Genomic DNA, 26,130 nt, shown 5'->3' with positions numbered 1-26,130 from the left:
TTTGTTCCTATAGTTGGCTGTTTGTAGTTGTTGTTATTGTTGTTGCTGGCGTATCTAATTAATTTTTCTTCAATTTTAATTGAATTACAATAGTTACGATTCTATAAAGTTTTAGTATTTGGGACGTACACACACAATAAAGCAGGGAGTTTAAGACAAGCACACATAGATTCAAAGAGAGATTAGAAAAAAGAAAGAAAATAGGAAAATAGGAAGATAATACACAGAGAATTTAAGGAATATAAAGACATTTCACATGAAATTATGAAATATATGAAAAAATGAATAGAGATGTGAAAAGCTGAGGTTGAGGAGGAAATATTTACAGTTCAAAGTATGCTCTAGCAATGAGATATTTAATGACATTTGGATATGATGCATGCAATCAGATAGATCAGAGGCCAATTTTTGAACGGTCTTATTTTATACATTCACCATCACTAATAAATATTGATAAAAATATGAAATGAATGAAGTTTGAATTTCTACATTGAATTTTTGTTAAAAAATCTTTTCACACATCAATGAGGGCTGGCCGATTTAGGTTAAATGGTTTAAAAATTCCAAAAAAACCCCAACTTCAATTAGGCCAAACTTTTTAAACCTACCAAATCGATTGATACATATTAAAGGGTTCTTAAATAAATGACGAAAACTAATTGACAAAATTATGTTGGGGCTTCTGGGAATATATTAGCAACGAATTTTTACCCTATTCCATAATGGACAGCTACAGCCACTTCTACTAAAAATGTGATTAGGACTTGCAACTTGAATCGGCAGATACAGTTATATTCGGCTTATGTCAAATGTGATCAAATTTAAATCAGTAAAGAAAGTCTTAAAGTCGGGCGGGACTGACTTTATGATACCCTACACCACTTTGCTAATTTAATAGAGCTCCGCATAACAATTAAAAGTTTTCATGGGAGAATTCAATTATAAACGCTATGATTATAATTATAATTTCAAGTTCAAATGACTAAATATGCCGAAGCATTTGTGTCTTTTAAATTCGGTCATGTATTGACCATTTGGTGCACAATTAATTTGAAATCGGATAAAGATATATATGGGAGCCATATCCAAAACTGAACCGATCGCGTTAAAATTTGGCAAAGATATTTCTGAGCTATATTACATATATTTCCCTGAATATCGTTGTTACGGAGTGCATATTACGGTTGTGGGTAACAAATATAACAAATCGGATGAACAAATGGGAGCTATAGCTATATCTGAACCGATCTTCACCAAATTTGGCATGCTAGCTTCTAGACTCAATTCGGTAAGTATGTAAGTGCCAAATTTCATCCCATTTGGGCAAATATTAGACGTTTGGTGCACAATGAAATGTAAATCGGACGAAGTTATGTATGGGAGCTATATCCAAATCTGAACCGATCTCGATAAAATTTAGCAAACGTATTTTTGAGCTGTATTTGATATATGTCCCCAAATATTGTTGTTACAGAGTGCATGTTACGGCTTCGGAGGACAAAAATACCAAATCGGATGAACAATATATATGGGAGCTACAGCTATATCTGATCTGATTTCGATCATATAATAAATGCGACCTGCATTTTGTTCACAAGAATACATGGACAGACGATCGGACATGCATAAATCGACTCAGAATGTGATTTTATGCAAATCATCAAAAGGAACTATGGGTCTATCTCGTTTCCTTTAGCCTGTTACAAACAAATGCACAAAGACATATTACCCTTACAACTATGTGGTGTAGGGTATAAAAATCAATCGGTTTTGCCGACAGGCAACATTCGATTATTGAAATATGTTTTGACTTCTGTTTTGATTATTCAAATTATTGACACTCTATGGAGTGGGTTTTGGAGGAATGCGCCATTATTGTCCATTTCGTATGGGACTTCTTACTTCCCTCACTTTTTATGAGATATGTGTCATTATTTAAAAAATGTTAAAATGTGCGTGAGGTACCAGATTCCATTTCATTTTCATACTTCATACTAATACAGACAAAAATATTGGTATGGGCAAAACTACAAGTAAATCGAACATTTATATCTAATTTCATGCGAAATCATAAATTCTACATTCGTATCAGGTTTCTGGTTGAGAGGAATATTAATGTTATGACAGATAAAAGTATAGAAAATTGCGACCCTGGGTGGGTGAGATACCAGAAGAGGTTCACAGATATATATTATCTTCAAAACATATCATGAGTTAGCAAAAATGTTTGTATGTGTGAAATTTTAAGAGAGCTGGAGGCTTATTCCGCTTTTTTGAGCCTTTTGGTTTTTCAAAATCGTGTATCCTATGTGGGGGAGGTATATATTTGGCTGTTTGTAATTTGTAACATTTTGTAAGAATTATAATTATTCAAAATGTTGACCCTTTGTAGGGGAGGTACTTGATAGAGTGGACCGATTTGTCCATTTTTGCACCTGACCTAAAACTGATGCAAATATTAGTTTATGCAAAGTAGGAGCAAAATCTCGAAAATCTTTATCTCCAAACTCGATCTAAGATTAATAATAATATTACGATGTGCCGAGTTGGACCGAATCGGATGATTCGATAAAGTTGTCGTGCGCATCTGCCAGCCAGACAGACAAAGAGACAGGCGGACGGACGGACATCGCTAGATCGACACCAAATGTCCTGAATCGGATTTGATCCAAAGAGACCAAAGGACTAAAACCGTTATTTTGATGAAGCACGTTTAGGCCGTATCAAATGATATATACCCTCCGTAACCAATTATAATCTAACATAACAAGAAGGAGGTACCCAATAAAATTCGACTTAAGTGATTTTTATTTTTGAAAAATATAGACTTTTATGAGGGAGGTACCAAAAGGAGTAATTCGATATTTACCATCTTCGAAATTAGAAAAAATCGAATACTACCTTCGAGAGCTATCGTGCTAATTAATCAGGCAGGTGGCTAAATCGACTTCAAATGTCATAATTCGTATCAAAAACCTTTATTTTTATAAGACCTATTTTGCAGATCATAGCCTCGTAAACAAATTGGTTTGGAGTTAAATGGATGCTATTGCAACCCCTGAAATTTTATTTCCAATTACTCCCACACTTTAGTACCACAAAGTGGCTAGGTCTTCAAAAACCTTAAAACCGAGCGGTGCCTCCACATGAGGGACAATTTAGTGGGAAATTTTAAAATATGCATCTTTAAATTATTGCGAAATATATAACATTTGATACAACCCAAAACTGCATCATCGAAGTAACGGTAGATATTTTACTGCACAGAAAGAGAAAGAATAATCTGCTTTTGCTCCAACTTTGCAAATCTGAAAATTTCCATCAGTGCTAGGTCAGGTGTGACGATGGACAATATCGGTCCACTCCAACAAAGCGTCAAAATTTTGAATAATTATAACTCTTATAAAATGTTATGTAAGAGTCCGATTGTCTTCTAATTACACACATAACAATATTTTTACCAACCCAAGGTCTGGTGTGAAGATGGGACATATCGGTCCACTTCTTCTGGTACCTCCACCACGAAGGGCCAACATTTTGAAAATCTTTGTAGCTCATAACACGCGAAATTAATATCCGTTTCCATTCAGACTTTGTACATCTCAATATTTCCATCAACACAAGACCTGTTATAAAGATTATAGAGATCGGACGTCTGATACCTCCCCGATAAAGGTTCAACATTTTAAATAAATATAACCCATATAAAATCCGACATAAGCATCCGGTGCTCTTCATATTTCAAGCATATCACTATTTCTACCAAAACAGGATCTGCTGTGAAAATGGGATATATCGGTCAACTCCTTCTGGCACCTCCCCCACTAAATGTCAACATTTTGAATATCCATAAAGCCCATTAAACACGAAATTAACATCCGATTCCATTCAGACTAAGTACATCTCAATATTTCCATTAACACAAGATCTGCTATAAAGATGGAAGGTATCGGACCATTTCGTCTGGTACCTCTCCCATATAGGGTTCAAGATTTTGAAAAACAAAAATTTCAAAGAAAGCGAAATTAGCATCTCACTCTTTTCATATTTCGCACATAGAAATATTTTTCCTAACAAAAGATCTGTTGTGAAGATAATATATATCTGCTAACCCCTTCTGGTACCTACAAAGGATCACAATTTTCAATGTTTTTATCTCCCATTCAACCAGAAACCTGAGATGAACATGGAATTGATGGTTTCGCGTAAAATTGGATATAAATGTTCGATTCTCTTGTTATTTTTCCCATACCGAAATTTTTATCTGTATTAGATGAAGTATGAAAATGGAATACTTCGGTCGACTATATCAGGTACCTCACGCAAATTTTAACCTTTTCTTAAAATGATTACATATATCATATGAAGTGAAGGAATAACCAATATAGTCCGAACATAGACCGTCACAATATTTGTATCATATTTAGTTAGGTCCAATCTGAAATGGACAATATTACCCCTTTCGGTTGGAACCTACTCCACAGAGGGTCAATAATTTGAATAATCATAACCAAAGTCAAAATATATTTAAATCGAACATTGGCTGAGGATATACATCTATCTGCAAAACCGACTAATAATTTTTAAATGTTTTTCTTTATCTCAAGGTGGAACTATTCACATTCGTAATTTTCGCCTTTCAGGAAGATCTTCTATGTAAAAAATACCTCAGACGGAATCAGGGAGAAGGAGGCATACAAAGTCTACCAATTGTAAGATTTTCTAAGGATCTTTTCTTCCCCATATAAAACTGGTCTAAATATATTGTAAACATATTTTTTTTAACTCTCAAAAATATAGTACGTAGGCTATGCTTCGTCCCTTGTCCTTGTTCACTAAAATTTAGCAGATCATGACATTTTGTCTGCAAGTTTTATGGAATTTTGATGAGATTTATCTACCAACATTTGGTTGATAACGTGTTCTCCATACCTTCGGCTTTGACAATGCTTTCCAAAGAAGTTGATGTAATTTTAAAATTGGTCCTCAATCGGATGCAGCCCTCTTTTACGCTTAAGTCCGAATTTAGGTATTTTAAATGTTTCGACCAAACGGAAATTCTAAAAAACGTTCTTTTAAGTTCCCAACAAATATTTAAATTTCCTAAAAGAAATCGAAATCGTTCCACGTTTTAACAAGGCCCCAAATTATAGGTATTTTAGTATTTTTCCAACGAAATTCTGCATAATTTGGAATTTGGAACCGTGAAGGTATTTGTCAGCTATGTCCAAGTTGGTAAAGACCTACAAACAGTTTCGACAATTTTGAAGCTGTCTACCAATCTTTTCAACGGTACTTTGTGCAAAACCCTCTAACGGTCGATATAGGTCTACGATTTGATTAAAACCATACACAACAGCTTCCCCGGCTTTTAAGCTTTTAAGTTTTAATTTTGTGTTCGACTTAACAATTGTAGTTTATTTTCCTAGCACAAAGTGTTCATAGGCCCATGTTACCATATAGTCTTCATATTACGATACAAACAAACATTCGGTATTTTGAAACTATAATTTTTCCTATCCGTTTTTGGGATGATGATAGACATAACAGCATCATCATATCTCGAAGTAAAACCGCCGCAATGAATTATGTCTGACCTTCCTCAAACATAAGCTAAATTTTAATATATTTGTAATCAATGTGTAATATTTAAAAGATAATATATTACATAAAATTCTGAACCATGGATTGAAATTGATGAGAATAATGAGACTGGAAAATGATTTTTTACAAACAACTACAATTAACTACAAACATAAGCTATATATTCACATTGAAAACGCCAATCTCTCTGAATTATTAGGAATTTGGAAAATTTAAGTATCCTTAAATTTAATTAATTTTCAAATTTTCTTTTGGAAGAATGACCATAATTTTTGAATATTTTTCTGACTATTGACTACTCAAACGATAAAAAAGAAGAAGAAGAAAACAACAACTAACGGATATGCAGTGTGAACTTTTTCAAGCAACATGTGGTGGTGGCAATGTTATTGAGTTTATGATTGTTGCTGTTGTTGTTGTTATTATTATTGTTGTTGTTGCTGCTAATATTTTTGTTCAGACAGATGTTGCTGTGGTGACACTTTTGTGGCATTTTAGATGCGTACCTATCATTTGAAGCGGTGCGTTTCGTGATGTCCGTCGTCGACAGGCTAATGGGGCGATAATGGGCTCGACGACGCGCCAACAATGGCACCAACTCGACACCATTACCATTGGTGGTAATCGTCGTGGTATCGCCGCATTGACGATTTGTGGGATGAGCGCTATTATCCGTCGTTGTGTCAGCCGTGGCGGCCGGTTTGTTGTGGCGCATTAGTCGTGGGCAGATTTTGGGTTTCGCATCGCTGGCTGTTGTTTTTGCTGGTGCAGGGGGTTTTTGTAGCGGTTTAATGGGACTACTGGTCATGGCAGGACATTTACAGGTGCACATGTCACAACAACGGGTGGCTTTTCGAGTCGCTCGGGATTTACGAAATGTTGGCTTTTCAGCTGGGGTAACCGGATTATCCTGATCCAAGTCTTTCAACATTTCTTTGTTGGTCCAACCCTGGAATGGGAATATAGAAAATAATTTTATAATAATGTTGAATAAGAAACAAAAAGATCAAATAAATTAAAATTTTAGGAATTAATTTTAAATTTAATTTAAATTTTTGAAAGAAAAGTCTATTAAATTACAAATTTTTAATACCAGTTTTAACTGGCGGAGAAAAATCTAAAATATTTGAAAAAAAATACTTTTATTTAAATTATATCTCAACATTGTTCGAAAACTTAAAAAATCGGATTTTTCATAGTTTTAATCTAAAATCAGCAAAACTTGAAAATATCGGATTTTCCATAGTTTTAATCTAAAATCAGCAAAACTGAAAAATATGGCGCCCAACGGTAAGTTTGAATTTACATACTAATATTGTTTTTATAAAATCTTTGTCAGAAATTTATATAAAACAGGGTTTCTATTCATTTTAGCCCATCCGAAAATATGGCGCTCAACGTTGGACTTTATTGACCTATTAATGATGTTCAATAAAACCCTTGTCGAGATACTCGAAAAATATGACTTTCAAAGGTGAATTTGAGTTGAATATAAAATATTATACAGGGAAATATAGAAAATAGGTTTCCCATAATTTTATGCCCACATTGAGACACTCTAAAAATATGGCGCCCAATGGTAAATTTTTTTATGACATATTAATGTTGTTTTTATAAAATCTTTTCCAGAGACCTATGAAAAACAGGTTCTCTATTCAATCCGAAAATATGGTCCCCAACGTTGGTCTTGATTAGCCTACTAATGACGTTCATTTAAGCCCATCCTCAATAAGCCCCAGCTCAATTTCGAAGATGGCCTATATTGGACCACGATATCGTATAGCCATCATATAACGGTACCATACCATATTTTGATGATTGTAGTCTAATTTATGACTAAAAGTCCTGATATGTCTGAAAATCCAATAAAAGAAGTTCCTTCTCAGTACTTTACCCTCTGGAAGGGTATTGTCCACGATATCGTATATCCCCCATATAACGGTACCTCCCGATATTCGGTATTTTGATGATATTAGCTTCATGTTTCAGTGGAATTGTCTAAAAATCTATACTAGAAGTTCCTTCTAGGCACTTTACTCCCTGAAGGAGAAATGTCGATATTGGGCTACATATCGGTATTTTGATGATATTAGCTACATGTTCCAGTGGAATTGTCTAAAAATTGGTACTAGAAGTTGCTTCTAAGCACTTTACCCCCTGGAAGAGAAATGTCGATATTGGGCCATTATATCGTATAACCCACACACAACGGTACTTCCCGATATTCGATATTTTGACGATTTTATTGACACTATTCACCGGAGTTGTTTTAAATTTGGTATTTGAAGTTCGTAATGGATACTACAGCCTAAGACAGAAAATTGTCTGTGCAGGTCCACCTCTTCGTAAAGCCCCCATATAACGGTACCTGCCCATATTCGGAATTTTAATGATTTTAAGGACGTTTTTCACCAGAATTGTTTCAAATTTGATATATGAAGTTCGTAATGGATACTACAGCCTACGACAGAAAATTGTCTATGCAGGTACACGTCTTCGTATAGCCCCCATATTACGGTACTTTCCAATATTTAGTATTTTGGTGATTTTAGTGACATTTTTAACCGGAATTGTTTTAAATTTGGTATTTAGAGCACGTAATGGGAACTATAGTCTGTGACAGAAAATTGTTTATGTAGGTCCAGGTCTTCGCATAGGCCCCACATATCATTACCCCCAGTACCCCCCTATATTCGATATTTTGACGATTTTAGGTACTATATTCACCGAAATTGTTTGAAATCTCGTATATGAAGTTCCTAATAGATGCTACAGCCTGTGACAGAAAATTGTCCAGGTCCAGGTTTTCGTATAGCCCTGATATAACGCTACCTCCCTATATTCGGTATTTTGATGTTTTTAGCGACATTATTCACCGGAGTTTTTTCAAATTTCGTATTTAGAGTTCGTACTGGGAATTACAGTCTATGCCAGAAAATTGTCTATGAAGGTCCTGATCTTCGTATAGGCCCCATATATCAGTACCTTCCTATATTCGGTATTTTGATGATTTTAGCGACATTATTTACCGAAGTTGTTTCAAATTTCGTATTTGAAGTTCGTACTGGGAACTACAGTCTATGCCAGACAATTGTCTATGAAGGTTCTGGTCTTCGTATAGGCCCCATATATCTGTACCTCGCAATATTCGATATTTTGACGATTTTAGATAAAATATTCACCGAAATTGCTTGAAATTTCGTATTTGAAGTTCCCAATAGGTATGACAGCCTATGGCAATTGTCTATGCAGGTCCATATCTTCGCATAGCCCCTATATAATAGTACCTCTCAATATTCGGTATTTTAATGAATTTAGCCATATTATTCATCGGATTTCTTTCAAGTTACGTATTTAAATATTGTTATGGTTTATGACAAAATTTGTTTATGCAGGTCCACGTCATCGTATAGACCCCAATATAATGGCTATATTCGTTTTTTAAAGATTTTAACAGAACTTTTGACGGATTTTATTTATTTATTTGTTTGTTAATTTCTAAAATCTTTCCACATGGTGGAGGGTATTCAAAGCTCGGCCTTGTCGATATTACTGCTTTTTTACTTGTTTTATGTAAAACAAGCTTCCCATTAACAATTTTGCAACAACAAAAAAGGTTTTCCAATTATTTATGGCCATATTGAGAAGCTCTGAAAATATATCTCTTCCAGGGAACCCTTTTTTTAGACCATTTCAAGATGCCCACAAAATATGGCGACCGACGGGTAACTTGAATTGACTTATGAGCGATGGATTTTGAAATAATTTCCAGAAACTTATTTAAAGCGGATTTAATATTCATTCAAGTCAATAGTGACACACCCCCCCTATGGCGCCCAAGGTGAACTTTAAACAAATGAATTTCTGACTTTCACTCCAAAAAATTGGCTCCCAAAGGTAAAATTGAACTTGAGATTTATCAAAATTTAGGATTTTTATAAATTTAAGCCTTCATTGAGAATCTCCCAAAATATGGCGCCCAACGATGAACTAGTATTGCCCTTTTAATGTTTTTATAAAATCTCATTCATAGACTTATGGAAGAGAAGATTTATTTTAATTTAAAATTTCTTTTCTCTAAAATTTAACTATGACCTTGAATCAGTGTATTATAGAAACTTTCACAAAGACTTATGGAAAACATCGTTTCTGTTCAAGTCCAATCGAGAAACTCAGAAATATGGCGCCCAAGGCCTTCCTTGGGAAACGACTTTTTAGTTATTTTTATATAAAATTTCTTCAAGAGACTTATGGAAGACAGGCTTTCTATTAACCTACATCGGTGTAACTTTCTGGAGCTCATATCGAAAAACTTGAATTGGCCTATGAAATTCCTCGCAGAGTCTTGTGGAAATCCTGTTTTTTTATTCATTTAACCCTGAATCAAGAAACTCCCAAAATATGGCGCACAACGGTGAACTTGAATTGTCCTTTTTGTGACGTAATTTTAAAATCTCTTCCATTGACCAATGGAAAAGAGAATTTCTTATTTAATCCCCTATCGAGACTCGGATAATATGGCTACCAATTATTATCTTGAATTGACCAAAGAATTCCCCCTAATAATCTTGTAGAAATTCGGAAACTCTCAGCGAAGAGTTTCAAGAGACTTAATAAAGACAGGCTTTCTATTAATTAAAGCCCATGTCAAATAACTCACAAAATATGGCGCCCAACGGTGAAACTTTCTATTATTAGAGCACATATGGAAAAACTTGAATTGACCTATGGAATTCCTCCAGAGTTTTGTGGAAAATTCAGTTTTCTACTCATTTCAGCCTAAAATAAAACTCCAAAATATGGAGTCCAAGAAAGTCCCAAAACATGGCGCCCAACGGTGAACTTGAAATGACCCATGAAATTCCTCCCAGAGTCATGTGAAAATCCGGTTTTCTATTCATTTAACCCCAAATCAAGAAACTCCCAAAATATGGCGCCCAATGGTGAACTTTAATGACCCATGAAATTACTCCCAGAGACTTGTGGAAATCCGGGTTTCTATTCAATTAAACCTAAATCAAGGAACTCCCAAAATATGGCGCCCAATAATGAACTTGAATTGAATCACGAAATTCCTCTCAGAATCTTGTCGAAATCCGGTTTTCTATTCATTTAAACCTGAATCAAGAAAATCCCAAGAAACGCCCAATGATGAACTTGAATTTATCCATGAATTTCCTCCCAGAGTCTTGTGGAAATCCGGGGTTCTCTTCATTTAACCCCAAATCAAGAAACTCCCAAAATATGGCGCCCAATGATGAACTTGAATTTTTCCATGAATTTCCTCGCAGAGTCTTGTGGAAATCCGGTTTTCTATTCATTTAACCTTGAATCAAGAAACTCCCAAAAAATTTGCGCCCAATGGTGAACTTGAATTTACCCACGAAATTCCTCCCAGAGTCTTATGGAAATCCGGGGTTTATTCATTTCAGCCTGAATCAAGAAACTCCCCAAATTTAGCGCCCAATAGTTAACTTGAATAGACCCATGAATTTCCTCCCAGAGTCTTGTGGAAATCCGGGGTTCTCTTCATTTAACCCCAAATCAAGAAACTCCCAAAATATGGCGCCCAATGGTAAACTTGAATTGATCCACGAAATTCCTATCAGAGTCTTGTGAAAATCCCGTTTCTACTCTTTTAACCCCAAATCAAGAAACTCCCAAAAATTGGCGCCCAATGGTGAACTTGAATTTACCCATGAAATTCCTCCCAAAGTCTTATGGAAATCCGGTTTTCTATTCATTTCAACCTGAATGAAGAAACTTCCAAAAAATTGGCGCCCAATGGTTAACTTGAATTGACCCATGAAATTCCTCCCAGATTCTTGTGGAAGTCCGGTTTTCTATTCATTTAATCCTGAATCAAGAAAATCCCAAGGTGAACTTGAATTTACCCATGAATTTCCTCCCAGAGTCTTATGGAAATCCGGGGTTCTCTTCATTTAACCCTAAATCAAGAAACACCCAAAATATGGCGCCCAATGGTGAACTTGAATTGACCCATGAAATTCCTTCCAATGTCTTGTGTTAATCCGGTTTTTTATTAATTTAAACCTGAATCAAGAAACTCCCAAAATATGGCGCCCAATAGTGAACCCACGAAATTCCTCCCAGAGTCTTGTGGAAATCCGGTTTTCTATTCATTTAAACCTGAATCAAGAAAATCCGAAGAAAAAAAAATCCCAAAAAACTTGAAAATATGGCAGCCAAGGGTGAATTTGAATAGACCTATGATTCAGGTATTGACAAAGTACCCTTCAAGGCTTTTAGATAAATAGGTCTTCTCTTAGTTTAAGCCCCCAATCGAGAGACTCTGAGAAAATGGCAACCAACCATGAACTTGATTGTACTTTATCCAATCTCTTCCAAAGACATCTAGAAAAAAGGTTTACTATTCATACCCATTTTGAAAAATTTCGAAAATCTGATGTGCAGCGGGGAACATGGTATGACCTATTAATAATATCTCTTTCCAGGACTTATAGGGAAGGAGTTCTCTTCCTTTAAGTCCATCTGGCTAAATTCCAAAATATGTCTCCCAATCATGAGAAACTTTTAATAAATTCAATTTAATTTTCCACTTACCAACGATTTCATAAACGTTGTTCCCACCGACTTGGGACTGCGCCATGGTTTCCCACCCGGTCCCGGTTTACCCCAGGGATCTTTGCTGGCCTACAAATAAACACACAAAATATATGACGAAAATTGGGAGAGAAAAAACGGGAAGAAAGAAAACACAAGCACAACAAAATAATATCACAAGCGTACACACATGCATGCAGTAATCCATTCTCACCGGTTTTTCAATTTTCTCCAGTGTTTTCTTTTGCTTCAAACCATGTGGTCCCACCGCAGCCGGACAATGTTGCGTCTTACCCACATCTACAATGGGACATTTATCACTTTCGGTGACGACAATTTTCTCCAACATTGGTTTACCCTTACCGGCCGCCGTAGGTTTATAACGGACCTCAATGTCCACGTGACCTTTATTACGAAACGACATTGAGGGATGATCTTTTAAGGTGATATGTAAGCTTTCGGCATTCTTACCGCCGACAGCAGGTGCACCACCACCAGCACCTCCACCACTGGTAGCTGTTGTGGGTATATCACGATCGCATAGGGTCACCATACTGGTGGCTCCACCTATTACCGGCCGATCGGGTACATGTTGCACGGTGTGGGTGTGTGTGGTTAAACGCGGCACCGAATGATGATGATAGTGATGCGGATGATAGGCAGCCATTGGGTCGAAACATCGTTTGTGTTTTAGAAAGTAGTCACTGAAACGGCAGGGTGGCAGTGAAGCCAGGCGGTGTGTTGTACTCTGAAATGGAAGGAATGTAGGATAACATTTGGTAATTCAATACGTGTACTATAATTGATCAAAAAGTAGTGTGTGGTACTAAATTGGGTATTGGGAGAAGGGATAGAGTCGGAATGCCCAAATTCGATATTGAGATCTCTGTTGATATCTGTGATTGAGATATGGTGGTGTTTTGAGAAATATATACTACAACGAAAAGTACTAAATTGTACTAAATTTCGTTTTGTTGAAGGGATACAGATACCTTTCTTTAAATTTTTGATGAAATCTGTGTTTGAGATTTGTCAAAAGTTTTGGAAATGTGTACCATAATTGTTCGAAAAAGTACTAAGTAGTACTAAATTTGGTATTAGGTGAAGGTATTTAAATAAAATCCTGACATTTGATAAGCATGTCACTGTTGGTGTCTGTGGTCAAGATATGGAGGTGATTTTGGTAATGTGTCCCATAATCGTTCGAAAAGTACTAAGTGGTACTAAAATGGGTATTGGGTCAAGGGATATTCAAGGAATTTGAAATCCGACATTAAGGTCTCTGTAGGTGTCTTAGATTTAGATATGGAAGAGGTTTTGCATATGTGTACTACAATTGTACGGAAAAGTACTAAATAGTACTAAATTTGGTATTGGGTGAAGGGATAGAGATAAAATTCTGAAATTTGATACTTAGATTACTGATCATATCTGTGTTTAAGATTTGGCGGTAGTTTTGGAATTGCATACAATATTTTATATTGAGATTATCGTCGGTGTTTAGGATTGAGATATGACACGATTTTGCAAATGAGTACTAAAATTATACAAAAAGTACTAAATGTAACTAAATTCGGTAATAAATGGTACTAATTATACCCTCAGCCATATGACTACAGAGGATATGCAGTGTGAGATAAAAAACTGCAACAAACATTTTTTTTTTAAATTTTAAAGAATGAAGGCAAAAATTATCGGAAATAGCATCCAATTTTAGAATAAGTTTAGATTTGTTCGAATTGGTCATCTTTGGCACGAATTATGGCCTTCAAATGGCCAATAAAACCCTCACACGCTGCCAGAATGTTTCTCTGCGGTATTGTGGCCCATTTCCGGAGTAGCTCTTGCTTGGGGTGATCGACACTTTGGTATTTTTTAGTGCCAACCTTGCTTTCCAAAATACTCCAGACACAATAATCCGACGGATTGGTATCTGGATATTTTGATGGCCATTGTGCACTGGAAATGAAGCGAGGAACCTCATTTTGTAACCATTCTTGGGTGGCGCGTTCTAAGTGCGATGGTGCTGAGTCCTGTTGGAATGTCCAAGGTCTGCGGCCAAAATGTTTGCGTGCTCCAGACTTTAATACCCTCCACCCTCCAGAATATTTTCGCCATAATATTCGGCATTTATTCTGATGCCACGGTCTTTTAATACGAACGGAAAGCAACCATCGGCTATTATGGCGGTCCACACCATCACCATGGCCGGCGCTGAAGTTGACAACCGAAGGTGCACATTTTCAGCTGACCTCTTTGGCAAGTAAACACGATAATTTTGTTTGTTTACAAACTGCTGGACAACGCATGTCTTCTCATCGGAGAAATCCAAATTCGGCGAAGCGAAGCCACTCTTTAGCTCTCTTGAGTCAATTTTCTTTTTGTTCCGGTGTAATTTCTTTCCCTTTTTGGAATCTCAATGGCTTACCCCGAGCTCATTTTTCAATATTTGCCGAATGGAATATTGCGAGCTGAACATAGCTCACGAGCCATTTTTAGGCCACTGCGACGTGGGTCTCGATCAAGTCGCTTCTTTACTTTTCGAACCATTTATGCTGTTGTTGCCGTTTTCTTCCTTCGACTTCCTTGAAGTCGGGCTACGCTACCAGTATCACGGTAACGAGCGATAGTACGATACACAAAAGATTTATTCACATTTAAATGATGGAGTTCTCTCGATAGCCACTTGTGGTTTCCCAGCCAAATATAAAGAAATCGCACTATCACGCTTGAATTCCATCACGAATAACTTTTTTTCTGGAAAACTCCCACCAAAATGCTTTTGAACGCTTATAAACAATATATTGAGCTGTCACTGGAATAAAATTATTCCAACAGCTGTCGGACGAGTGGCTTGAATTGACAGCAGTTGGTTTCAGATTTTTCATCTCACTTACACGACTTATACTTTTAAGCTTGTTTTTCTATCAAAATTTAGTTTTACTCCTCCCGATACCCACCTTACTAGCGGCCAAAATTTTGAAAAAATTATCATTCCAAATAAATTGTCAAAGTCTTAGAATATACAATCGAATATAAGTTTCCAATTTTATTACCAAAAAAAAAAAACTATTTTGATTTAATACTCACAATGGGTTGTGTTGAATGCAATCCAGCTGCTGTAATATCCTTACGTCGAACATCGATATTGGGGGCACCCCCACCTGGTTTTCCCCATGGGCAGTGTTTTACCATTAATTCGTAATACTAGGCGAAAAAGAGAACAAAAAAAACATAATTTATTATTGTTTTTGTTTAATTGCCAATAAATTGTATAAAGATACCGACAAATGAAGAATAACTTCACAAAACAATTATTATTTCCCGCAAAATTTATTAACCATGGCCATAATTATTTAGCCCTTAGGTGGGCTAGCAAATAAATGGCTAAAACGTGACACAATGAGACTAGACACGATAAAAAATTTTTTTTTTGGAAATAAATTATTAGGGGTACATTAGGTTGGAAACGGCATGACAATTTTTTTAATTAAGAAATAAATCTAGCGTGGGAAGTTTAGGGCTTAGCAGATTTCCGCTAATAAGCAATTTTTTAATTTGTAATTTTTTTTTAGTTAGACCTTTTTTATGTATTATTTTTGCCTCCGTGGTCCTCCCTATCAAAAACGCGATGGCGATCTGGCTACTAAATGGAACTTGATAAACGAAAAATAATTCAGAACAGGTCGTCACGTGCTGACAGCTGGTGCATGCTGTTACCTCAGTACTTTGGAGTGAAATCCAAAGGAAACGGCTAACAGGGTAATGTCACAACTGCCTCCGTCCTATTAAATCCTTGGCAGGGCTTGAAAAACACTCTGTATCTCGTAACCATTAAGTTGGTGATGCAGGTTCTGTTTATACGAAATCCAGATTAGCGCTCTACCTGGACTCGTACTCACCTGGACTCGTACCTTCTGTCAACCCTAGCGAGAACCTCACTGTATGCAAAGGAACGCTCGTCACTTAAATGAGCAACTGCACCATCGGAAACAGATAACGGCTCCAAGATGGGACCCACTAAATCGAACGAATGTCTACCCCATCCACAAGAGAAGAACATATCACGGAAACAATTCCTTTGCGTGACGCAACAGGTGAAATAAATCCATTTCAACGAAGTGGAAAAATAATGAGATCTCCACAACTGGAAAATGACATCTCTTGGTAGTAAGAGTGGCCGAAGACGATTTCAACGTCCAGAAGGAAAATTACCGTGCTCGAAAAAGACACCACGAAGTACCCATAACAATGCTCTTGGAACAGCAGAAGCACACCAGGGCAGCATTGATCCTGGCAGCATAGATCACCCCAACAGGAATTTATTTTAAAAATGAGAAATTCCGAAGAAGAGATGCCGCTCAGCTCTGAAAAAAAAAAATCAGCAAGCAGTCAACAGACAGAGGAACATAAGTATGGACGTCCAAAACGGGGTATTCGAACTGGAGGAATTGCTTAACATATTAGGTGAATAGAGAAGAAACTGGGTAGAGGCTGAAACGGGAAGAGATAAATCCAAAATCTTGACAGAAAAGGCTGAACCAACAACAAATGGTCAGGGAAGTGCAAAATCGCTACAACACAAGTCCAAGTCCAGCGCAAACGTCGTCGTGGTCAAACCAGCAGATGGACTCATATGGATGGATTCATATGCCGAAGTTCTTAAGGATCTGAAGGATAAGGTGAAACCTGAAGACGCAGATATCACTGTTCGCTCAATACGAAAACCTAGAACTGGTGCCATACTTCTAAAACTAGCGAATTAGGAGGTAAAAATGTATTTCTACATATACGGTGGTCGTCGCTAACGTGTTATGTGGTATACCGACTAAAAAACCTCCAAATACTCTTTACCGAATCAGAAATAATCCCAACATGGGACCGGTTTTACCATTACTTCGGGTTGGTTTCCATGTGGCTTCTCTAGCCCCGTCCAGGCCTTCACTCAGTTTGCACTTACTGCAAAGATGCATCGACGTCTCTTTTTTATACCCTCCACCATACTATGGAGGGTATATTAACTTTGACATTCCGTTTGTAACTCCTCGAAATACTCATGTCAGACCAAACAAAGAATAAATATCCTTGATCAGCGTAAAATGCTAAGTCGATTTAGCGATGTCCGTCTGTCTGTCTGTTGTAATCACGCTATCTGTCGAACGAATTGAGATAGAAGGCTACAATTTTGCACACATGTTTATTTTTTCAGTAGGCAGGTTATGTTCGTAAATGGGCCATGTAGGTCCACGTTTTCATATAGCCCCCATTTTGATGATTTCAGCGACATTGTTCATCGGAATTGTTTCAAATTTTCATTTGAAGTTCGAAATGAATACTACAGCCTAAGACAGAAAATTATCTGTGCAGGTCCACGTTTTCGTATAGCCCCCATATAAGTGTACTTCAATATATTCGGTATTTTGATGATTTTAGCGGCATTATTCACCGGAATTGTTTCAAATTTGGTATTCGAAGTTCGTAATGGGAACTACAGTCTGTATAGGCCCCATATATCAGTACATCCCTATATTCGGTATTATATATTTGACGAGTTTAGGTACCAAACCCACCGTAATTGTTTGAGATGTGTAATTGTTTGAGATGTAATGCTTGTTGCACCCAGTGACAGAAAATTTTGCTATGCTGGTCCAGGTCTTCGCACATCTCCGACATAATGGTACCTCCCGATATTCGGTATTTTGATGAGTTTAGCGAAATTATTCACCGTTTATTTCATGTTTCGAATTTAAATATGGTAATGGCTTATGACAAACAATGCCTATGTAGGTCCACGTCGTATAGATCCCAATATAACGGTTATATTTGGTATTTTTAAAATTGTAACAGAATTTTTTAAGGATTTTATGTTTTGAAAATTTTTAAATTCGTTCCAAGTGGTGAAGTGTATTCCAAGTTCGGCCCGGCCGAAATTACTGCTTTTTAACCTGTTTTTATTTGTTTTTTATTTATTTTTTATTTTATTTATTTATTTTATTATTATTAATTTTTTGCTTATTATTAATTATACCCTCCACCTTGGAAAGGAGGGTATATTAACTTTGTCATTCCGTTTGTAACATCCTTAAATATTCGTCGTAGACCCCATAAAGTATATATATTCATAATCAGCATAAAATTCTAAGTCGATTTAACGATGTCCGTCTGTCTGTCTGTCCGTCTGTCTGTCTGTCTGTCCGTCTGTCTGTCTGTTGAAATCACGATACAGCCCACATTATTTGACGTAGAGCGCCAAAATTTAGCAGAGCAATTGGTATTGTGTCTAGGATGGTTGGTATTGAAAATGAGATATATCGGTCCACGTTCTGGTATAGTCCCCATATAACGGTACCTCCCGATATTCGGTATTTTGATGATTTATGCCACATTATTTAACGGATTTGTCTGAAAATTGGTATTTGTAGGTCATAACAGGTCCCTGTATGTGTGGCAAAACATAGCATATATAGGTCCACGTTTTGGTATAGCCTTCATATAATGGTACCTCCCGATATTCGATATTTTGATTATTTTTGCCACAGTTTTTAACGGATTTGTCTAAAAATTGGTATTTGTTGGTCATAATGAGTTCCAGCTCCGGTGGCGAAACATTGCATGTATGGGTCCATGATTTGGTATAGCCCCCATATAACGGTACCTCCGGATATTCGGTATTTTGATGGTTTTTGCAACATTTTTTCACTGATTTGTGTAAAAATTGGTATTTGTGAGTCATAATGGGTCCTAGTTCGTGTGGCGAAACATTGTATGTATAGGTCCACGTTTTGGTATAGTCCCCATATAACGGTAGCTCCCAATATTCGGTATTTTGATGATTTTTGACTGATTTTTTCACGAATTTCACTGAAAATTTGGTAGTTGTAGATCATAATGGGTTCCAGTTCGTGTGGCGAGTCATTGTAATTATAGGTCCACGTTTTGGTATAGCCCCCATATAACGGTACCTCCCGATATTCGGTAATTTGATGATTTTTGAACCTTTTTTCACGTATTTGTCTGAAAATTGGTATTTGTAGGTCATAATGGGTTCTAGCTCCGTTGGCGGAACCTTGCATGTGTAGGTCCACGATTTGGTAGAGCCCCCATATAACGGTACCTCCCGATATTCGGCATTTTAATGGTTTTTGCCACATTTCTTCTAATGTTTCCTTTACCCTAAGGTGGAGGGTATTAAAAGTTTGGCCCGGCCGAACTTAATGTTTTTTTACTTGTTTTTTGATTATTATTATTATTATTATTATTATTATTATTATTATTATTGTTATTATTATTATTATTATTATTATTATTATTATTATTATTATTATTATTATTATTATTATTATTATTATTATTATTATTATTATTATTATTATTATTATTATTATTATTATTATTATTATTATTATTATTATTATTATTATTATTATTATTATTATTATTGTTATTATTATTATTATTATTATTATTATTATTATTATTATTATTATTATTATTATTATTATTATTATTATTATTATTATTATTATTATTATTATTATTATTTTATTATTTTTTTAAATATTAAAATATTTCCAAAGTCTTATATTTTTGCATATTTTTATAAACTATTTTTCGATTATTTACTCCATGAGCCATTCCAACAAATATTAGCAATTAATTTCAAGTTGTTTTACGTTCAGTTATCCCCAGAGGCGAACAAAGCCATATATTTTGTATCGCTTTGATTTATTTCATTCCCTCCGTCGATCCGTGTAATTGTTACTAAACTGTACTAAACTCCTGCCTAAACTCATTTATAGGTTGTTGTTATAGTTGCAAATCGAAACTTTATTCTGACTTTGCCAAAACTGGAACTCTTGCAAAATAGCAGAGGCATTAACCCAAACAGTCACGCAATTGCCAAAAAAAAAAAAAAAACAGAAAAAATAAAAACAAAAAATGAAATGGAATTGGAAACTAAGAAATTCCCATACAACTGTGGCTACGAAATATTTCTTTAAATATACCACTTGTATCCTCCCATGATCTCCCACCCCGTGTAAAGGTTACACCGCTTTATTCCTTTTGGAATTCACATACATTTGTAATGGCATTTCACCTGGGAATGTGTTGAAGTGACAGGCTGCCTTCTTTTGGGGCAACTTTATTTTTGGCAACTGTTCTCTTCTTTCTTTCTTCCGATTCGAAGAAATTTGTCTTTTTGCTGTTGGAATTTGTTATTCGTCTTGGCAGAGGTTATTAACCCTGAAAACAAAAAATGGATTTCCTACTAATATTGTTTATTTCCGTTTAATGTTGAAACTTATTTAAGGTAGGAGGTGTTCGCCTTTGATCATAATGGAAGAATTTTATACATGTGTACAAATATGTGTGTATATTTGACTTAGGCTTATTTTAGGTCCTTTATGGTGGATAGATTGTTGAGACAGGAATTGTTTTGAGAATAATTTGAAAAATTAGTTTTTTCAACAATAAAAAGTATTTTCTGAAATTTGGTAATATAAAACTAAAAAATAATAAAAGAGTATATTAACTAACGTTGGCATAATGTGATAGGAATTAGGGAATTTTTACATTTCCACTTAGCCTTCGTCTTCAAACTTTCACAATTCTTGCCCTCCGCGTTCACTCAACACCTAAATACATCAAAAAAAACAATTTTTTTTCCATAACTACAGCAAAACAAGCAGATAATGAAACAAGTAAAAAACATTAAGTTCGGCCGGGCCAAACTTTTAATATCCTCCACTTTAGGGTAAAGGAAACATTAGAGCCCATTATGACCCACATATACCAACTTTTAGACAAATTCATGGGAAAATGTGCCAAAAATCATCAAAATGCCGAATATCGGGAAATACGGCTATATGGGGCTATACAAAAACGTGGACCTATACATACAGGGTTTAGCCAAAAGTGCTAGAATCCATTAAGACCAACAAATACCATTTTCTAGACAAATCCGTGAAAAAATTTGGCAAAAATCATCAAAATACCGAATATCGGGAGGTACCGTTATATGGGGGGCTATACCAAATCGTGTACCTATAAATGCAATGTTTCGCCAAAGGAGCTGGAACCCATTTGACCTACAAATACCAATTTTTAGACAAATCAGTGAAAAAATGTGGCAAAAACCATCAAAATACCGAATATGGGGAGGTACCGTAATATGGGGGCTATACCAAATCGTGGACCCATACATGCAATGTTTCGCTACCGGAGCTGGAACCCATTGTGACTAGCAAATACCAATTTTTAGACAAATCCGTAACAAAATGTCCATAAAATCATAAAAATACCGAATATCGGGAGGTACCGTTATATGGGGGCTACACCAAAGTGTGGACTTATACATGCAATGTCTCGCCACACGAATTGGGACCCTCATACCAACAATCCATTTTCAATACCAACCATCCTAGACACAATACAAATTGCTTTACTAAATTTTGGTGCTCTACGTCAAATAATGTGGGCTGTATCGTGATTTCAACAGACAGACAGATGGACGGACATCGTTAAATCCACTTAGAATTTTATGCTGATTATGAATATATATACTTTATGGGGTCTACGGCAAATATTTATGGATGTTACAAATGGAATGACAAAGTTAATGTACCCTCCTTTCCAAGGTGGAGGGTATAAAAATCAAATTTTATTATAACTCTTAGAATGCTGGACTAACTTTTAAACTTAAAAGTTTATCTCGAAATCGGTAGAATCAAACTCCAGCTGAATTTATGAAAATCGGTCTATAAAATATAATTTAAGAAAGGCCGTCATTTTAGATTTCTTCAAAAAAGCTGCGAATCGCAATGCAATTGTGAGTGGCTTTCGTGACTTTCTTCCCGAAATACATGTCTTACATGACATGTGATTTTAAGAAGACAGTGGCACATGCAACACTAATTGATTGGCGAGTTCGGTGAACATTTTATGTTCACGTGCGATTTGAAGCCTTTTTAAAATTGTTTGTGGAACTATGTCAATGCTCATGACAATACGGACGATCCCGCTGCAATAGACGCATTGAAAAGCAACATTGACTAATTAAATCATGAGATATAGGCCGAAATGCTGAAAAAATATGCAAAATTTTGATTGAGCGAATGAATCACAAAGCCATTACAATATTCAAATGAATAACGTAGCTAATATCATTAAAATACCGTATATATAGAGAGGTACCGTTATATCGGAGCTATACGAAGTACCTGCACAGACAATTTGCTGTCATAGGCTGTAGTATCCATTACGAACTTCAAATACCAAATTTTAAAACAATTCCGGTGTATAATGTGGCTAAAATCATCCTAATACCGAATACCGGGAGGTACCGTTATATGGGGGCTATACGAAGACGTGCACCTGCACAGACAATTTTCTGTCATAGGCTGTAGTATCCATTACGAACTTCAAATAGGAAATTTGAAACAATACCGACTTTATGATACCATAAACCACTTTGCATATACAAGGTGAGATAAAAAAAAACTGTAACACAGTCAAACGCCATAATTTTTAACATTTTTAAAATTTTATTGAATGAAAGCAAAAAATGTCGCAAATAGCATCAAATTTTAGAATAAGTTTAGATTTGTTCGAATTGGTCACCTTAGGCACGAATTATGGCATTCAAACGGACAAATGTAACCGTCAAACACTGACCAAATGTTGCTCTGCGGTATTTTGACCCATTCCCGGCGAAGCGCTTGCTTGAGATGATCGACATTTTGGTATTTTTTAGTGTCATCCTTGCTTCTCAAAATACTCCAGACACAATAGTCCAACGGAGATTTTGGTGGCTGGAAATGAAACGAGGAACCTCATTTTGTAACCATTCTTGGGTGGCACGTGCTGAGTGCGATGGTGCTGAGTCCAGTTGGAATGTCGAAGGTCTGCGGCCAAAATTTTTGCGTGTCCAAGGCTTTAATACACCCTCCAGAATATTTTCGCGATAATATTCGGCATTTATTCTGGTGCCATGGTCGATTAAAACGAGCGGAGAGTGACCATCGGCTGTTATGGCAGGCCACACCACCACCATGGCCGGTGCATGAGTTCTGGTGGCCAACCGAAGGTGCACATTTTCAGCTGATCTTGCCAAAGGTCAAGTAAACACGACCATTTCCTTTGTTTAAAAACTGCTGGACAACGAATGTTTTCTCATCGAAGAAAACCAATCGAAGCAACGTTTTAGCTCTTTTGAGTCTATTTTCTTTCTGTTGCGGTGTAAGTTCTTGCACTTTTTGGAATTTCAATGGCTTTACCCCGAGCTCATTTTTCAATATTTGCCGAATGGAATATTGCGATATATTCAGCTCACGAGCCATTTTTCGGCCACTGCTACGCAGATTTTCATCAAGCCGCTTCTGTTTTACTTTTCGAACCATTTTTGCTGATGTTGCTGTTTTCTTCCGTCCACTTCTTTGACGTCGGGTTAGGCTACCAGTATCACGGTAACGAGCGATGGTACGATACACAAAAGATTTATTCACTTTTAAATGCTGAAGTTCTCTAACGATAGCCTTGCCACTTGTGGTTTTCCAGCCAAATATAAAGAAATCCCACTACCACGCTTGCAATTCCATCACGAATAGCTTTTTTTCTGGAAAATTCTCACCAAAATGCTTTTGTACGCTTGTAAACAATACAATGAGTTGTCACTGGAATAATTTTAACAGCTGTCGGACGAGTGGCTTAGAAATGACCACAGTCTGAAGTTGGTTGCAGTTTTTCCATCTCACCCTGTATATGGGATCTATAGCTATTTTTGAACCGATTTCCACTAAATTTGGCAATCTCGTTTCTATGCTCAATTTTGGTTATATGTGCCAAATCCTCCATCCTATTTGGACTAATATAATACACATGTGGTGCACAATAAAAGACAAATCGGACGGAGATATGTATGAGAGCTAAATCTAAATTTTGAACGATTATCTCCAATAGGGTTCGTCCTTGGACCAAACAAATATTTTGTGTAAAATTGTATCTTGATCGGAAAATAAATACGATAAATCGACTCCGAATGTGATTCTATGCAGATCATCAAAAGGAACTCTGAGCGAACTCGCTTCTTTCTCTATGTTACAAACAAATGCACAAAGACATAATACCCTGACCATACATAGTGTGATGTAAGGTATAAAAGCGACACAAAACACTAATTTTAAAATTACACCTAATTGAATACGACTTTGATGAAAAATGAAGCCCTTCGGAAACCCATAAACTCCCATTCCAATGCACTTTGTCTCCTCACAACCCATGATAACACCTAGCTATCTCTTTGAATTATTTCCATAATTTTTTTCCTCTGAAGATAATTTGTTCCATCTCACCCTCCACCATACTTACTTCCTGTTTATCCTTTTCTTTGCGTGCCATTTCTTCGGTTTTTCTTCTGCGCCACATACGCATACTTTCCTCGGCATTCTTGCGTTCGACGAGACGCCGCTTCTCATCGCACCACATCAACGGATGTTCGATGTGGTCGTGGCAAAAGGCTTCATCACTGGTCGTCATTATTATGGCCTAGACTCCAACAATGCGTTTCCGAAAAAATACGCGACACAAAAATACGTTCTCTACATTACGTGAGCCACCAGCGGAAGTGGCTTTTGTCGTATTTCTTTTGAGTTTTTTATTTCTTCTTCGAGTTTTTTTCTTCTCACACCCGTAGATCACATCGACTTTGGACGACGCGTTCTTTAATATCTTTGAAAATAAATTTGATTTTATGTGTTCCCTTCCTTTCTTTTTTTTTGTCAAGGATAATTCAACCGGAAGTATAGAGTGAGTGAGTGTTGCGTTCAAGTTATTGTTCGAAACTGAACTTCAATGCAAAATCTCCTACCAAACAAGAAATTGGCAATACAACAAAAATAAGGTACACTAACCAGCCACTAGTACCTCTGCTGCTGCCACTATTTGTTAGCAAACTAACGATGGGCATAAGGTTCGAATGTATGTTTGTGTGTGCATGACAAAGTTGAGGCACCTATTATGCCCGTACCAGGATGTGCCTTGCCAAGACGTATTTATGTGGAAGAAAAATGTGGCTCGAGGCAGACAGTCTGCTAGACGGGCAACAGAATTGGATGCGCGCGCTTTAATATTTCCATATGCGGAGCTAGGCAGCATGTCTTCGCTGCTGGCATGGTTAGGTGCCTTTCACATTTATGCACGTGAGCTATTTTAATAACAAAAAAACAACAACAATAACACAAACTATATTTCCTTAGCCAATAAATGTGTTATACAGACAAATCCAATATTCCAGCAAATCATAAATGTTCCACTATTCTTATCCCCTCCCTTCCTCTCTCTTCTATTTGCCATATTGTTGCACATATCTAGACAATGTCCTTGTCAATTATGCTCAAATATACGTCAATATCATCAATCCTTTGTTTTACTCTCAAGTCAAGTCAATTTGTTTATTTTTTGTTTTGTAATCGCACCATGTCAGGATAACTGGGTAACTGGTCTAGCAAATATTTGGCCATTTCAGTTTGGCAATGTAAACATATCACCATCGCCCCTATCATCTGATCGGAACATAAACACGAATCAGCCAACTGACCCCATTTGAATATTTGAAAATTGTTTTTTTCTCTCTTTTGTTTAAATTGCCGTCGAATTGAAAAGTTCAATTTAAAGTGATTTGTAAACAATCAAGTGAAATTTGAAGCAACTGTATGGAAACCCGAATGCTATGCATAGCCTTAAAGGAATGTTTCTATTGACAATCGGATTTTTAGAATCAAGTCCTTCAAAATTTATGGAATTTTTGCCAGAAAGTCTTTTGGAAAAAAAAATGGAAAATCTTAAAAAAAGAAACACCAAAATTTCGAAATTTTCAAAAATTTTTTTAAAATTTTCGCAAAAAAAATTGGATAATCTTTGAAAAAATTCAAAATTTTGAAAATA

The 26,130-nt window shown here is 36.2% G+C and overlaps 1 protein-coding gene across 3 annotated transcripts; it reads right to left on the bottom strand.

Annotated features, from left to right (window-relative positions):
* On the bottom strand, positions 1–25,255 carry LOC101892239 (uncharacterized). 3 transcript variants are annotated; one of them, XM_059120343.1, is made up of 6 exons: positions 24,556–25,253; positions 15,280–15,396; positions 12,404–12,937; positions 12,190–12,279; positions 6,111–6,553; positions 1–101 (listed from the first exon to the last, which is right to left on the bottom strand). In XM_059120343.1, the coding sequence occupies exons 1-6, from the start codon at positions 24,721–24,723 to the stop codon at positions 59–61; spliced, it is 1,395 nt and encodes a 464-aa protein (XP_058976326.1). In that variant the 5' UTR covers positions 24,724–25,253; the 3' UTR covers positions 1–58. The 3 variants fall into 3 exon arrangements, with proteins under 3 accessions (XP_058976326.1, XP_058976277.1, XP_058976235.1); XM_059120294.1 differs by lacking the exon at positions 1–101 and having other exon boundaries at positions 5,849–6,553; positions 12,404–12,489; positions 12,553–12,937; positions 24,556–25,255; XM_059120252.1 differs by lacking the exon at positions 1–101 and having other exon boundaries at positions 5,850–6,553; positions 24,556–25,255.
* Positions 25,256–26,130: the final 875 nt, after the last annotated feature.

This window comes from Musca domestica, unplaced genomic scaffold, assembly GCF_030504385.1.
Source record: "Musca domestica strain aabys unplaced genomic scaffold, Musca_domestica.polishedcontigs.V.1.1 1, whole genome shotgun sequence".
NCBI lineage: Eukaryota > Metazoa > Arthropoda > Insecta > Diptera > Muscidae > Musca > Musca domestica.
Note: the sequence above shows the minus strand (reverse complement) of the source record. Positions and strands in the feature narration are given on the sequence as shown.